The sequence below is a fragment of the Lottia gigantea genome (genome assembly GCF_000327385.1).
Source record: "Lottia gigantea unplaced genomic scaffold LOTGIsca_412, whole genome shotgun sequence".
Classification (NCBI taxonomy): domain Eukaryota; kingdom Metazoa; phylum Mollusca; class Gastropoda; family Lottiidae; genus Lottia; species Lottia gigantea.
Window position 1 is genome coordinate 1 of NW_008709428.1, and position 16,209 is coordinate 16,209.

At 30.3% G+C, this 16,209-nt stretch overlaps 2 protein-coding genes across 2 annotated transcripts; both read right to left on the bottom strand.

Annotated features, from left to right (window-relative positions):
- Positions 1-5,292: 5,292 nt before the first annotated feature.
- Positions 5,293-8,311, bottom strand: LOTGIDRAFT_239604 (hypothetical protein). Its single transcript, XM_009060315.1, has 5 exons — positions 8,213-8,311; positions 7,961-7,976; positions 7,630-7,743; positions 7,176-7,435; positions 5,293-5,845 (listed from the first exon to the last, which is right to left on the bottom strand). The coding sequence occupies exons 1-5, from the start codon at positions 8,258-8,260 to the stop codon at positions 5,762-5,764; spliced, it is 522 nt and encodes a 173-aa protein (XP_009058563.1). The 5' UTR covers positions 8,261-8,311; the 3' UTR covers positions 5,293-5,761.
- A 1,015-nt stretch (positions 8,312-9,326) lies between these two features.
- LOTGIDRAFT_227518 (hypothetical protein) lies at positions 9,327-13,417 on the bottom strand (the record flags this gene model as incomplete). Its single annotated transcript, XM_009060316.1, has 6 exons — positions 9,327-9,503; positions 9,818-9,937; positions 10,287-10,664; positions 11,643-11,738; positions 12,141-12,243; positions 12,531-13,417. The coding sequence occupies 6 exons, from the start codon at positions 13,415-13,417 to the stop codon at positions 9,366-9,368; spliced, it is 1,722 nt and encodes a 573-aa protein (XP_009058564.1). The 3' UTR covers positions 9,327-9,365.
- Between the last annotated feature and the right edge of the window lie 2,792 nt (positions 13,418-16,209).

Below are 16,209 nucleotides of genomic sequence, written 5' to 3' on the forward strand. Positions count from 1 at the left end.
ATAATAAATATTATAGATTCTCTTACAACCTCTATTATAGTCAGTATAATAAATATTATAAATTCTCTTACAACCTATATCATAGTCAGTATGATAAATATTATAGATTCTCTTACAACCTATATTATAGTCAGTATAATAAATATTATAAATTTTCTTACAACCTATATTATAGTCAGTATAATAAATATTATAAATTCTCTTACAACCTGTATTATAGTCAGTATGATAAATATTATAAATTCTCTTACAACCTATATTATAGTCAGTATTATAAATATTATAAATTCTCTTACAACCTGTATTATAGTCAGTATAATAAATATTATAAATTCTCTTACAACCTATATTATAGTCAGTATAATAAATATTATAAATTCTCTTACAACCTGTATTATAGTCAGTATAATAAATATTATAAATTCTCTTACAACCTATATTATAGTCAGTATAATAAATATTATAAATTCTCTTACAACCTATATTATAGTCAGTATTATAAATATTATAAATTCTCTTACAACCTGTATTATAGTCAGTATAATAAATATTATAAATTCTCTTACAACCTCTATTATAGTCAGTATAATAAATATTATAAATTCTCTTACAACCTATATTATAGTCAGTATTATAAATATTATAAATTCTCTTACAACCTGTATTATAGTCAGTATAATAAATATTATAGATTCTCTTACAACCTATATTATAGTCAGTATAATAAATATTATAAATTCTATTACAACCTATATTATAGTCAGTATAATAAATATTATAGATTCTCTTACAACCTATATTATAGTCAGTATAATAAATATTATAAATTCTCTTACAACCTATATTATAGTCAGTATAATAAATATTATAAATTCTCTTACAACCTATATTATAGTCAGTATAATAAATATTATAAATTCTCTTACAACCTATATTATAGTCAGTATAATAAATATTATAAATTCTCTTACAACCTGTATTATAGTCAGTATAATAAATATTATAGATTCTCTTACAACCTATATTATAGTCAGTATTATAAATATTATAAATTCTCTTACAACCTGTATTATAGTCAGTATAATAAATATTATAAATTCTTTTACAACCTGTATTATAGTCAATATAATAAATATTATAAATTCTCTTACAACCTATATTATAGTCAGTATAATAAATATTATAGATTCTCTAACAACCCATATTATAGTCAGTATAATAAATATTATAAATTCTCTTACAACCTATATTATAGTCAGTATGATAAATATTATAGATTCTCTTACAACCTATATTATAGTCAGTATTATAAATATTATAAATTCTCTTACCAATTATATTATAGTCAGTATAATAAATATAAAAATTCTCTTACATATATATATAGGTTAATTATTTCATTTTTTATTATTTTTTGTCCACCTGAAATCAGTAAATCAATTATGAGATGTATTTAATACCACGATATATTGCTCTGATGCTCTGAAATTGTAATGCGAGGCTAAACTTAAAGACAGAATATCTAAAATATATATAGATGTAAACTGTGGATGGTTTTATATGTATTCAGAATCTATTGACTGCACCATATTTTCTGATAGTTTTTAATAACCTACCCTACATACTATTTTATATAACTATTTCTCTGATAGACTTTGGAGTGTAAGACCAAACTAAATGATAATATACAATATATATAAATTCAGATAGTTTTATATGTATACAGAATCTATTGACTGCACCATATTTTCTGATAGTTTTTAATAACCATACCCTACATACTATTTTATAGAACTATTTCTCTGATAGACTTTGGAGTGTAAGACCAAACTAAATGACAATATACAATATATATAAATTCAGATAGTTTTATATATATACATAATCTATTGACTGCACCATATTTTCTGATAGTTTTTAATAACCTACCCTACATACTATTTTATACAACTATTTCTCTGATAGACTTTGGAGTGTAAGACCAAACTAAATGACAATATACAATATATATAAATTCAGATAGTTTTATATATATACATAATCTATTGACTGCACCATATTTTCTGATAGTTTTTAATAACCTACCCTACATACTATTTTATACAACTATTTCTCTGATAGACTTTGGAGTGTAAGACCAAACTAAATGACAATATACAATATATATAAATTCAGATAGTTTTATATATATACAGAATCTATTGACTGCACCATATTTTCTGATAGTTTTTAATAACCTACCCTACATACTATTTTATACAACTATTTCTCTGATAGACTTTGGAGTGTAAGACCAAACTAAATGATAATATACAATATATATAAATTCAGATAGTTTTATATATATACAGAATCTATTGATTGCACCATATTTTCTGATAGTTTTTAATAACCTACCCTACATACTATTTTATATAACTATTTCTCTGATAGACTTTGGAGTGTAAGGCCAAACTAAATGATAATATACAATATATATAAATTCAGATAGTTTTATATATATACAGAATCTATTGATTGCACCATATTTTCTGATAGTTTTTAATAACCTATCCTACATACTATTTTATATAACTATTTCTCTGATAGACTTTGGAGTGTAAGGCCAAACTAAATGACAATATACAATATATATAAATTCAGATAGTTTTATATGTATACAGAATCTATTGACTGCACCATATTTTCTGATAGTTTTTAATAACCTACCCTACATACTATTTTATACAACTATTTCTCTGATAGACTTTGGAGTGTAAGGCCAAACTAAATGACAATATACAATATATATAAATTCAGATAGTTTTATATATAAACAGAATCTATTGATTGCACCATATTTTCTGATAGTTTTTAATAACCTACCCTACATACTATTTTATACAACTATTTCTCTGATAGACTTTGTAGTGTAAGACCAAACTAAATGATAATATACAATATATATAAATTCAGATAGTTTTATATATATACAGAATCTATTGATTGCACCATATTTTCTGATAATCGGAGGTGACCTTTGAACATCATTGTTTGTTATAATTTTTAAATGAGAGATCGGACTTTCTTACCATATTCTGTTCTGAATTATTTGATAACATTTATAATAAGCTTGTGTTTAATATCTGACCTGAAAAAATAACTACCCTCGAAACGATGGACAACTGAACGTTAACTTTTATAAAACATCAAAAATACAGGTTAAACCTGATAAACATAGGGCTAGATTTTACTGATTACCTGATTCTGTGGCTACTACAGGGGCTTGTTGAACCAAGTGCACGGGCCACCACCCCTGAGGGAGCCCACGCACCCAGAAAAAAATCAGGAAAGAAACATTACCCAGGGAGAGGGTTCCACCGAACTGAAATCCACTCATCTAGTTGAACCACTGACCTGATAGATTTCAGTTATATAGAAAACTGGAAAACAACTATTCAGATATCATAACTAATTTTCAAATATGCCAAAACATTTTGAAGCCATTTGTTTTTTTTTCTACTGAACGAATCGGGTCATAACACTAACCCAACTAACAGAATATTAAACAGTTTTATTATATCTCTTTAGCTCAGAAAATGTTTACTATTAAGACAAATTTTGTCTGAAATTAAAATTGTTCACATCGTGTATAAACTTACTATATTTATATCAAATTGTTTAAATTTGTGGGTTTCAATAAAGGAGAAAAAGTCAATGAAAAGGTCCTACATTAACATTAAAATGTAAAATATCGAGTTCATCGCTTCATCCTGATGAAAATATACCACACCAACTTCCCGATATCAATCAAGATAATATTGGAATTCGGTGAATTAGACTGTTCAGTACATCACTGTCTGTTACGTGAGATCCCGGATCTTCAAACGTGCAGTAGCCTGAACCTAAGGTAAAATGAATTGCAATTTTTCATTTTACACATTTGACCTCAAATACTCATGGAGACGGACATTTACATTCCAATGGTAGTGGAGTTTTACGTTCTTAGTTTCGGAATCGTATTGGGCCTATTTATATTCAACAGACATTAAACTAACCAAGGTTTGTGCTCTATTTCTGTTCACTTATTGGTTTAATGCCGTTATATTTAAAGATTTTGATGTAAATTGTAAACATCATTAAAACCTATTAACTCAATATGTCACGCTGTCCATTCAACGCCTGCAGTAGATTATATTTGATCAACAACGACACCATTTTGGAAATAAATTGAGGTCACAGAGTTGTTGTTTTTGTTAAAGGAAAACGAGGTCTCAATACGATATCTTGTCGAGTAAATGTGGCAGATTGCCAAAACAAGCTAGCTTGAAACGATAAACAAAACGCGGGTCATGTCTCGTGCAGTCGGTTGTCATAGTAACTATTCAAGGGTAATATATATCTTGTATATTACTATTTCATTACATATGTTTTTCCAAACCCCTGAATAGAGAATCAGTTAGATCAATATAAATTGCCAGATATTCACTGATGTTCACAAACCTGTAGAATTCTGGTAAATGGATATGGAGATTTCCATTGTATTTGGACTTTGACACGTTGACGAGTTGTCCACAATGAAATAAACCAACGGCAATAGCCCACTTGATATTCGATTTTAAAATTAAGCAAATGGAACATATTATGCAATTCCAATCAACCCAGCTATAAATATTATGTGGGAAAAATAAATGCCAAAAGCTTTGACTAAATACCAGTTGGTAGAAATGATCCTCATGAACCTTAGTTATTATCATTGTAAAATCATTATCAAGAGGTTTGAATTGTCCTAAATTGGGTTTTAAAATGTGGAAGAATGGCCACGAATAAACGTTATTTCTACATAGTACAAATTAATAGTCGTATACAAGGAAGTAAACCAGAAATTAATAGAAAATAACTTGTTAAGGTGGTTATTCGACTTTCAGCATAATAAAGTTTACAACGAAAGGCAAGCAAGATATAGGATCTCTTATTCGTTACACTTAACTTTTACTCACATGAAATAAGATAAAGAAAATCTTTACGGCTCATTGACACTCAACAAACTAAATATTTTCTATATTCAAGGGGAGATAATTCATTGAATTTTTCAATTAATATTTAAATTAAATCAATGATCTTATTTTTTTGCTAATTGTTATTAAACTGAATTAAGTAAAGGAATTTAGATTATCTGACAATGTCGACACCAAACACATGCCAACAGCAAAGGATCGAAGTATAAAAATATTGTGGTATCATTTTTCAACAGAAATAAAAAAAGGAACCACAATATTTCAAGTTCATAAAGAAGTCAATAAACTCTTCTCAATATATAGAAATAATTATTATTCTGAATTATTTAGTATATCTATCATTTTTCATACCACTCAACAATCTACAAACTAATCTAAAAATGGCCATCACGAGGAGACTCATATTGGAACTGTTTATGAAATAGGAAAGATTAGCAATCGTACAATATTAGATATTCTATAATCTGCTGAGTTTACCAGCTCAGTCGCAGGGTGGAATCGGGTGTTCGGAAGGTAGAACATGGCTATGCTTACCGGAAATTACGTTATTACAACTCGATGCGAAGGGGAAAACTGTAAGGCTTGCTTCCAGTTGTCAAAAATAAATGTGTATTTTCATATGCTACAATACCAAGCTGGGTGCGGTTTCCAGTCCTTATCATTTACACAATTACACAATTACAAGCATAAAACATATTTCAATTACATGTATTTCTTTAACAACTAAATATATAAAGACAAATCCAGAAAGGCATCATTATATCTTAGCATTCATATGGAGCCAGTATGACGTCATCAATACCAACAGTATTTCCAGAAACTCCACCAAGGATGGCTTTGAACAGAAACTGTAAGATAAAACAAGATATTTTATTAGTATCCAGTGTTAAACGTCGGAATGTCTTTGATAATTTGATTACACTTCGTGCATGTTGGGGTGTGTTATTTCATTCTTTGTTGTATGAACTCGACCGACCGAAAATGTGTATTTTTTGTGACGATAGTTATTAATATGATATAGACATTATTAAAATAGTCGACACTCCTTGAAATACCATCGGTTAGTTATCTATTTCTGACACGTATTATCATTCTATAAATCAATATCTAGTCGTGTTACTGTATATCAATTTACCCAACTTTAAATATCGCATTATGACACTCGTTATTCATCTTTTTATTCAGTATTCAGTATTCATTATGACACTCGTTATTCATCTTTTTATTCAGTATTCAGTATTCATTATGACACTCGTTATTCATCTTTTTATTCAGTATTCAGTATTCATTATGACACTCGTTATTCATCTTTTTATTCAGTATTCAGTATTCATTATGACTGGTATATACAGGCAAATACAGGCAAATATTCTATAAGAATCAACCTTCACACAAGATTACAAGAATTTACCACGTGGTTATTAGACTTATTTTATTATTTCAATACATGAACGTGACTTTGTCTCGAAACTGAGTCTTCTTACGTATTTGACTTAAAATAAAACGACCTTTGTACTTATGGTAAACCTTTTTACCACCGAATACGTCGTCTATTGTGATGAATATTTTTGAAATATTTGAATTAATATAACGTTTTGAAAAGGTTAAGAAAAGAGAAATATCTTTATTCTTGTTTGAATTTTCTCACTCAGAAGAATTGGTAACGTTAATTTGTATAAATATGGTGAATTACCAGCTTATTTTAATATAATTTTTATTATGTTTTAAAATTGCACGTAAATTATTATCAAAATTAAAAAAACAAAACAACTGGCTGTGTTTGTTCAGTTTCAAATTGTGTTAGTAGCAAGGAAAACTGCTAATTCGTTCACAGATTTGATCAGAGTTCCGGGGGTATAAAATACTTATGACGTTGTCAAAGTTAAAAAAATCTTGTAAGAAAATTGAGGAGAAATAGACAGAAAATAATCATTTCGTATTTAGATAAAAACATATTATCATATTGAGTGTATCTAAATACATGTATATTTCTGTAATCTAAATATGTGCTTTGCCAGTCGACAGAGAGTTTTTAAACATTCAATTGGTGGTTCTCCATTAAAAGCGACTATAAACAACGTTGACCCACACTCAAACAGAACGACGTTTTGTCTCGACCTGGAACACTGACAAAACCGGATTATAAAACTATTGATGAAGAATCTATGATATTCTTACTTGAACTTCCTTTTGGAGAGGAAGTAACGAGACGTTTATATTAATCTCAGTCCAACCTTGGTTCACCATTTCTTTCTTACTCTCCCACGTCTGGTATTTATCACCTCCTTTCTGCTTCACAAATAACTTAGTGACGTCACTTCCTGTCAGTTTGTATCTAAAACTGAGGCAGAGTTTGGGACTGGTGACTGTGTAACATCTTGATAAAACGTATTTATTTTGATCTAGTGTATCTGTTGCATTAGTTTGTAGAAATCGATCTATAAAGGATAGATTCATGTATCAATTAATGAGGTTTTATTTCTGGTCTCTTGCTATGGGAACACGAACAATAGCCTCAATGTAATTAAGTTTAAACAAAGATATTTTCTACCAAAGGCCTGCTCCAAAAGTAGTATTTCTCGTGTATAACACAAGGGTACGTAGATTTTGTCTGCCTGGAAGTGGTACTTACTTAAATCTCCGGTAGTAGAATTGACTATTTTCCATTCCATAAGAGTGCTGTTTCCATGGAAATTGCATAAATTCTCAGAGAAGTCACAAATATAGGATATCGGTTCTGGATAGCCTGAAATAAGAGGTGGGACTGGAAGTTGATTGTGCAGTGCCGCATGGCGGAGCCTACTTTTCCCCCAGAGTCTGATGATGTTTAACAATAACACCTGCCGGTTTTGCGCCCAAAATGACATATTTCTTGGTATTTCCTAGCACCCCGAACTCGACAACAATTTTTAAATGAATAATACGTCAATACGATTTTATTTTTGATGGGTACAGCTTCTTACCTTTAGCTACCATCTCCTGAAAAAGAAAAAAAGAGAGGTAAACAGGAAAGTTATGATGAAAGTTAGATTAATGTAACTTGTAGTTCAGATGTAAAACGATTCACTGTCAGTATAAGAATATTTGGTATTTGCGAATGATCGTTAATCGTTAGTGATATAAAGTGATCAAAAAGAGTATTTGAATAAGAAAATTAATTGGAAACAAATGTGAACTGTCGTCAAATTAATTTCTACGTGGTTTTATAAACTTACCGAGTACACAACTGCAATGCAGCAGAATAAAATTAGAGTTCTCATCATGCTGATACTCCTATATCCTTACTGTTAACAGGTGCAATCCCCTTCCTTTACTAAATTCAAAATGTAACAACACCAAAAGACCTTTGTTATCTCTGAATTTATTATTTGTTTTTAGATAACTGTATAACATAGGACCCAATAATGGAAAATTCCACCGCTACTAAGATAAAAACATGCAGGGGGTGATTTAATTTATTTATTTCATATTAAATAATGATAACTTTAAAACGTTATCTAAAATCTTATTAACTTTCTGAAAACTCAAGAGACTGTAGAGAAAATCTGGTTATTTGCTTTGATACAATTTAATTGTTAATGTAAGAGATTGATTTGTCAAGTGTATAAACTATGATATTATATTTCTAAAAAACTGCAGTTATTGCTTGAAGCGTTTTAGCAACAGAGACATGTTGTAAAGTTTGCTGTCATAATGATATTAAGATGACAACTGTTAAAGTTCTGATATATTGTATATTCTAATAATTAAATATTTCAAATTACCTCCCCTGGAATTGAAACGTTTTTCTCATTTCTCATTTATCGCTTATAAAATTGACATGGAATTCTTTATTCAGATAGAAAATTAATTGAATATGATGTCTGTAGTAAATATTATAAATATATTAAATATGATGTCTTTAGTAAATATATTAAATATGATGTCTGTAGTAAATATTATAAATATATTAAATATGATGTCTGTAGTAAATATTATAAATATATTAAATATGATGTCTTTAGTAAATATATTAAATATGATGTCTGTAGTAAATATTATAAATATATTAAATATGATGTCTGTAGTAAATATTATAAATATATTAAATATGATGTGTGTAGTAAATATTATAAATATATTACATATGATGTCTGTAGTAAATATGAATAATTGATATTAGTTTAATAATTGAATTCCAGTATTAAATATTCAATTTGAGTGATATAATACTATTTAAATCTACAACTATTTCGTATGATAAGAAAATCTATCGCAATTTTAGGTGTATGAGTGGCAGGAATAACAGCTCTATTTAAGGACAAACTTGAAGAAATAAAACAATACATCAAAGTATACATCATTTATATTTTAATAATTTTTATGGAATTATGGAGGGGCTGGTGTAGGGGCAGGTACATTCATGAGGGGTGAATCCAGCTCCTGTTGGGGGGCAGTAGGACTGGGGGTGTAGGATGATATCTTCATTGATAACTGCTGATAAACACTCAGAGATGCCTCACTTTGCTGAAATAATGAAAATAATAATAATAATAATATTTATAAAAACAATTATAAATTTATAATGATAATGATAAGAAATAAATAAATACCCAATTTCAGTTGATATCAATAATCAAAAATAAATAAATAAATTCATAAAGGACAAACAAAGGTATCAGAGCTCATCACACCCAAACTAACACTAGTTTAAAGACCTTTCACTCAAATCTATACAACTGCTAACTGTGGTCATATAGTGAAGAGAATTCAGGTGTCAAGTGTTATTTTGTTTTGTAGAGAGTCAGCGTTAAAAAACCAAGAAATAAAATATTATATACCTCATTTGATGGTTTAATGGTGGTCATGACTCTATCTAATCGAACTGGTGATATCTTATGATGAACATACCATAACACTCGTAATAAATGTCTTAATACACTCTCTCGTGATACTGCTGGCTGCAAACATATAATTATATTATCTTCACTAGTGGTAATTAGATACAATAACAATTATATAATACACAGGTAGTGTGAATACAAAGAGTTGAAGGGGAAGAATCTCTAGCTAGAAAAATCTAAACCATCTAATTTCAAGTCTGTAGTAAATTCATAAAACAAGTTCTCTCTACCAATAATATATGACATTTATTGTCAAGTTAATTTATAACATAAAATCAATAGTGGGATCAAAAACAGTATTCATTAATATTTCAACAAGGTTGTACTTTTAGATACTTTCTTTCCACCTAAGTGCTGTGAATTTTTAATTAAGGAGAAATGAAAGAGCAATACTATTACTACCTACCAATAGAAAATCATCTAAAACAACAGAGGTGAAATCTTCATAAGCAAATTCTTCAGGCATTTGAATCAAGTAGGAGATAAACGGATGAAGAAACGTGTCTTCATAAGCTCGGTCGTTTTCACAATGCATCAAAGTTGGTATGATTTGACAGGCAGCGATTCGATCCTTTAATCTGAGGGCTTGTAAAGAATAGTACATAGCCAATAAACTGGCTATAGAGCTATCAATAATATACTCAGCATATAGCTCTGATGGTAATCTAACTGGTAGGTTAGCAGGGTTAAAATCCTCAGATAACCTCGAGGCTGTGACTCTAATCTGATCATCAACTATCATACCAACTATCATTGGTATAAACTTGGTAAATAAAGATGCATCCTGAAAAATACAAATTTGTTTAAATCATGAAAACAGGCGTAAATATCAACTACATGGCTTGGAATTCATTTCCATTTTGATTGAAGCATAACTATCTGAATATATCTAAATATTTTCAGAATTTCAATTAGTTTTTAATTTTTATTAGCCTAATGAAGATAGTCTTAGCCTTGCAGTATGCAATGAGGGATACTACAATATTGACCTACACTGATTCTCCAGGTAAGAACGTTCTCCCCATAATAGGGTAGAGCCAGTACAGAATAAAACTTTCATTAACTTACTTACTCTATAGAGCCATCACAGAATAAAACTTTCATTAACTTACTTACTCTATAGAGACATCACAGAATAAAACTTTCATTAACTTACTTACTCTATAGATTCATCACAGAATAAAACTTTCATTAACTTACTTACTCTATAGATTCATCACAGAATAAAACTTTCATTAACTTACTTACTCTATAGAGACATCACAGAATAAAACTTTCACTAACTTACTTACTCTATAGAGACATCACAGAATAAAACTTTCATTAACTTACTTACTCTATAGAGCCATCACAGAATAAAACTTTCATTAACTTACTTACTCTATAGAGACACCACAGAATACAACTTTCATTAACTTACTTACTCTATAGAGCCACCACAGAATAAAACTTTCATTAACTTACTTACTCTATAGAGCCATCACAGAATAAAACTTTCATTAACTTACTTACTCTATAGAGACATCACAGAATAAAACTTTCATTAACTTACTTACTCTATAGAGACATCACAGAATAAAACTTTCATTAACTTACTTACTCTATAGAGCCACCACAGAATAAAACTTTCATTAACTTACTTACTCTATAGAGACATCACAGAATAAAACTTTCATTAACTTACTTACTCTATAGAGCCATCACAGAATAAAACTTTCAGTATCGTATAATATCCTGTGTATAATAAATGAATTATTCTTACCAATTTGGGTTCTTTAAAACATTGGCTATCAATCATGTTCCAGGCACCAAGGCCCAGTGCCATCATTCGAATTAACAATTGAAGATCTATGTTCTCCTGAAATGAATTTTAATCAGTTTAATCTGATAATGATATGATTTGAGTGTAGAGTATATCATTTGAGTATAGAGTATATGATTTGAGTATAGAGTATATGATTTGAGTATAGAGTATATTATTTGAGTGTAGAGTATATGATTTGAGTATAGAGTATATGATTTGAGTGTAGAGTATATTATTTGAGTGTAGAGTATATTATTTGAGTGTGGTTACACACTATTTATATTTGGTCTTATATATTTCCTTTTTATTTGTGAACAATCAGGAAAATGATTTTATTGTAAAAGCCTGTATTAATGATGAATGAATAATGAATAAGTAATGAATAAGTATTGAATAAGTAATGAATAAGTATTGAATAAATAATGAATGAATAATGAAAACAATAATAAAACTCACCCTGGGTAGAGTGTCCGTGTTGACACAATGTTGTAAAACTTTCATAGTTGATAGAGAAATTGTATTCAGGGCAAACGGATCACATAATATCATAGACAAATCACTGTAAGAGAAATTGTTATTTCAAACAATAACACATCAATAATCATTTGGATTTAACGCATTCCATGGTATTCCTTGGATTTAACGCATTCCATGGTATTCCTTGGATTTAACGCATTCCATGGTATAAAATTTGTGACAGAATTCATGTAGTGGGGCCATAATATTTAAAAGTTATTTGATAGAGATATCATTTCTATCTTTAAACAGTAAAAACAAATTTCTCTATGTATTATAAACATTACTACTGATGATCAAAGATTAATAAAATGACTTTCTTTTCCTTACCCCAAAACAAATTCCTGACCTTTCTTAAGACCATCTAAAAAACCTTGAAGTTCTCTGGCCCTGTTAGCATTTACTAGTCTTTCTCTGATACAAGCGTCTACACACCAAGTGAATTTATGACATGGATCAACAGAACAAATCTCATTGACTTCCAAATCATGGATGGCCATCAACAACTCAGCTCGTAATGTGCAGTAATGAGTATTTCTAGTTCGTAAAAATAAAGTTCTTAAAAACTGTAAGACCATGTCATATAATTTTACATTTTTGCCGATCATGTGAACGAGTTTTTGAACAACTTCCCCTTGTCGTCGTGCTTTCGGCATTGGAACGTAAAATGTTAAAGAATTATTTTCATGGCTCAGTAGAGATGAATCTTTTTCTCGAATATACTGAGACAAAAGAGGTGAGACTTCATCACCAAATAAAGATTGATTGTCTTGCCATATTTGTCGTTTGACTTCAGTAGCAGCCTCTGAATATAGTTCTTTATCTTCAAAAATAATTTTCAGATATTCTGGTTTGATTTCTGGTAGATATTTTAAGATACACATCACAACTGGTCGCACAGTTTTTAACTTTATGACTGGAAAACTTTTCTCCAGTAAAGATTCAAGTTTTTTAAATCTGTCATCACCACCCTCAGTAGCTAATAACCTAATATGATTGGTCAATTTATCTATCATCTGTTCCAAGATTGATGTATGAAATTCAAAACGCTTGATTCCATGAAGATCTAAAAATGGTAAAGCAGGTTTTAAAGATGGTAAAAGGATTCCATTCTCATTTTGAAATTCTTCAATAGCTGCTAACGGATCAGAACAGTTAGTTAAAGCTTCTCTTAAATCAGCACCTCCAGGAATACCCAGTTTATCTAAACCAGCCATCTTTCTTAACATCAACACCTGCAAATAGATAAATAAAAATTTCAAAAAATTCTAAATTTAATTTGTTATTGAGAGTCAGTGTAAAAAAAATCAAATTTTCAACCTAAACACAGTTTACAATTCTCACTACTACTATTTAAGAGTATATACAAAAAATGATGCTAATATTACATTGAATTCCCTTTCTATATAAACTGATGAATTGAACGCAGGTTGGTTGTCAACATTAACTAAAGAGAAAGGTGTATAATGAGTTTTAAAGATGCTAACAAAATAATTAATTTTACTTGTTTTTGTATGTCTTCGCCACTTCCGCTTCTCTTCTGGGAGGCTTTAACTATTTTCATACACAGAAGTTTACTGCTAAAGGGACGTAACCGATAATCAATAAAATTTACTTCAGACCACAGTTAATTTACAGTTCTTGAAGTTTGCTAGTCTCTCCATGGCGATATCTCGTTTCACAAGGAAGTTTATCAGAGAAAATTACGGAATAAACTGGTAACCTGATGTGTTGGATAAGATGGAATAGGGACCAGTTTAATAACGAGATAAATTCAAACACAAAGCCATATTATTTACATTCTTTCTGACGAGGACTATAGTTGGCTGTATTTGATAGCGTATAATCCAATTAAATCACTGTATCTAGAAACATCCATAAAACGAGAGTCAAGTTATAAGATGTCGTATTTTAGCTTGACATTGTGAATATAGATATCAATTAACAGCCTGCAAGTTGACATATTACAATAGGCTTACTTTTATCTTTATTTATATCAATTTAGCTATATAATCAGACAAACATACAGAATCTGATTTAAGCGACATTTTAATCAAAAATCGACAGTAACTCTGAGAAATTCTCCACGGCAAAAAACCAAAACAGTAAGAAATGTTGAAATACAGATGTGACGTCACTCTTTGATCTCGGCGTACCGTTATCTAACATAATGAAACTGGCAAACGACTGGCAAATATCCAGTATTGACATTAATAATGGACTCTGAATATTGGACTCTTGTTACTCTGCCAAGTACAGCAATAAGAAAATAATAGTCTGGAACTCCAACAGGTATATATTTTATATTTTCCTGACGGGACATTTTAAAAGATTGTCTGTATTGTTACCTATATTACAGCACGTGCCCCAGTAGATGTAATTGTTTGTAAACTGTATTTTAACTTGGTTAATGGTCGAAAGCTTGAATGATTGCCTTAATGGGTGGATGGTGGTCGGAAAGCAAACGTATCTATACTGATGGTTTACATAACCCAGATGATGGTACAACGGGTCTGGGATCTACGTCCCCTCGAGCACCACAAGAATTAGCAAGCGATTGCCCAATAACTGCTCAGTGTACACCTCAGAGATGCTTGCAATCCTTTATGCGGTGAAATATTCCACTGGCCACTATCATTCAAATTATGTAGTACTAAGCGACTCTCTAAGTAGCCTGACATCGATACTCAACAATTCCCAAGCGGAGCTAGTGGATGAAATCAGACAAGCGTGCTCAATTGTACATAGTCATGGCAAATCAATCGAATTGGCATACAAGGGAACGAAATTGCAGATGAACTCGCAAGACTAAGAGATTGACCGGAAAGACTACAGTCGGAAATAAGAAGAATGATCACAAAAAGCATCAAATCAACATGGGAGGCAACTCTCATAGATCCTAATGCATTCCGCTTCCGATTAAACGATAGAATTAGTAGTAAAGTGTTTTTACACCACCCCAATCGACAGATCTGTTGAACAGTCGCCCGTCCGAGAATGGTGGGTGAGGTACGAAATCACAAATACGAACTAAAGCTATGTCCCTGTGGTGAAGCTGGCACCGCAGCAACTAAGGTAATTAAGGAAATCGCTGGTTGAGATAATGAAAAGATAGAGGCTGTATTACACCTTGATGAATATTCTGTCCCATACGGGGGAGGGTATGTCAACAATCTGTGAGACAGTTTATAATTTTCCGAGTGAGTCACGAATGATCACATAAAGTAGCACATCAGAAGAGCGCCCTGCTTCTCTGTAGGTGTGGCGATCATTGGGGACTTAGTCCTCGATAGATCATCAAGAAGAATCACAGAAGAAGAACGCAGTATCAAGACTACAGAATAAGAATCAGAAGAAACCATCGGAGCAACCCGTTCCCTACTCAACGTCTGCGTTGAAGTGATCACCCTTCACGAAACAAAATGATTCCTCTTTCATAAAACAAAGTGATCCCACCTTCCCTTAACAGAGCTTGTAGAAATCTATACTATTTAGGAAAAATAACTAGTGTCTAAATTTCAAGGTTGATAACTAGTCTCTAGAAATGTCTTTTAAGACAATACTAATTGTTGCAGTTCAAAGAAGGTAAACTAGTCTATAAAACTTAATTTTTAATATCTAAGATAGGTAACTAGTCATTAAAGGTAATTAATTTTACCTATTTGATGGAGGTAAGTAGTCGTTTTGTAAATTGGTGTGATCTGTTTGTATATGGGTGTAATTCGGCAAGTTATCACTATGTAATTGCTCAGTAATCCTTTTTCTGCGATAAAAAACGTGACACATTACAGATGGTTACTCATCGGTGACCAACCACTTTGTAATTGGTAAATAATCACTTTGTGATTAATCACTTTATAATCGGAGAGTAATCACTTAATAATCGGGAAATAATTACTTTGTATTTGGTGAGTATTCCCGTTTTTTTACCGGTGAGTAATCACTTTGTAATTAGTGAGTAATCCTCTTTTTTAACGGTGAGTAATCCCCCTTTTTATTACCGGTAAGT

Bases quoted from the DNA above. Each gene is read 5' to 3' on its own strand.
- LOTGIDRAFT_239604 (XM_009060315.1), bottom strand. From the start codon at position 8,260: ATGATGAGAACTCTAATTTTATTCTGCTGCATTGCAGTTGTGTACTCG. The intron at 7,436-7,629 runs GTAAGTACCACT...TATCCTTTATAG, and splicing joins TTCTACTACCGGAGATTTAA to ATCGATTTCTACAAACTAAT. The intron at 5,846-7,175 runs GTAAGAATATCA...TTTATCTTACAG, and splicing joins CTCTCCAAAAGGAAGTTCAA to TTTCTGTTCAAAGCCATCCT.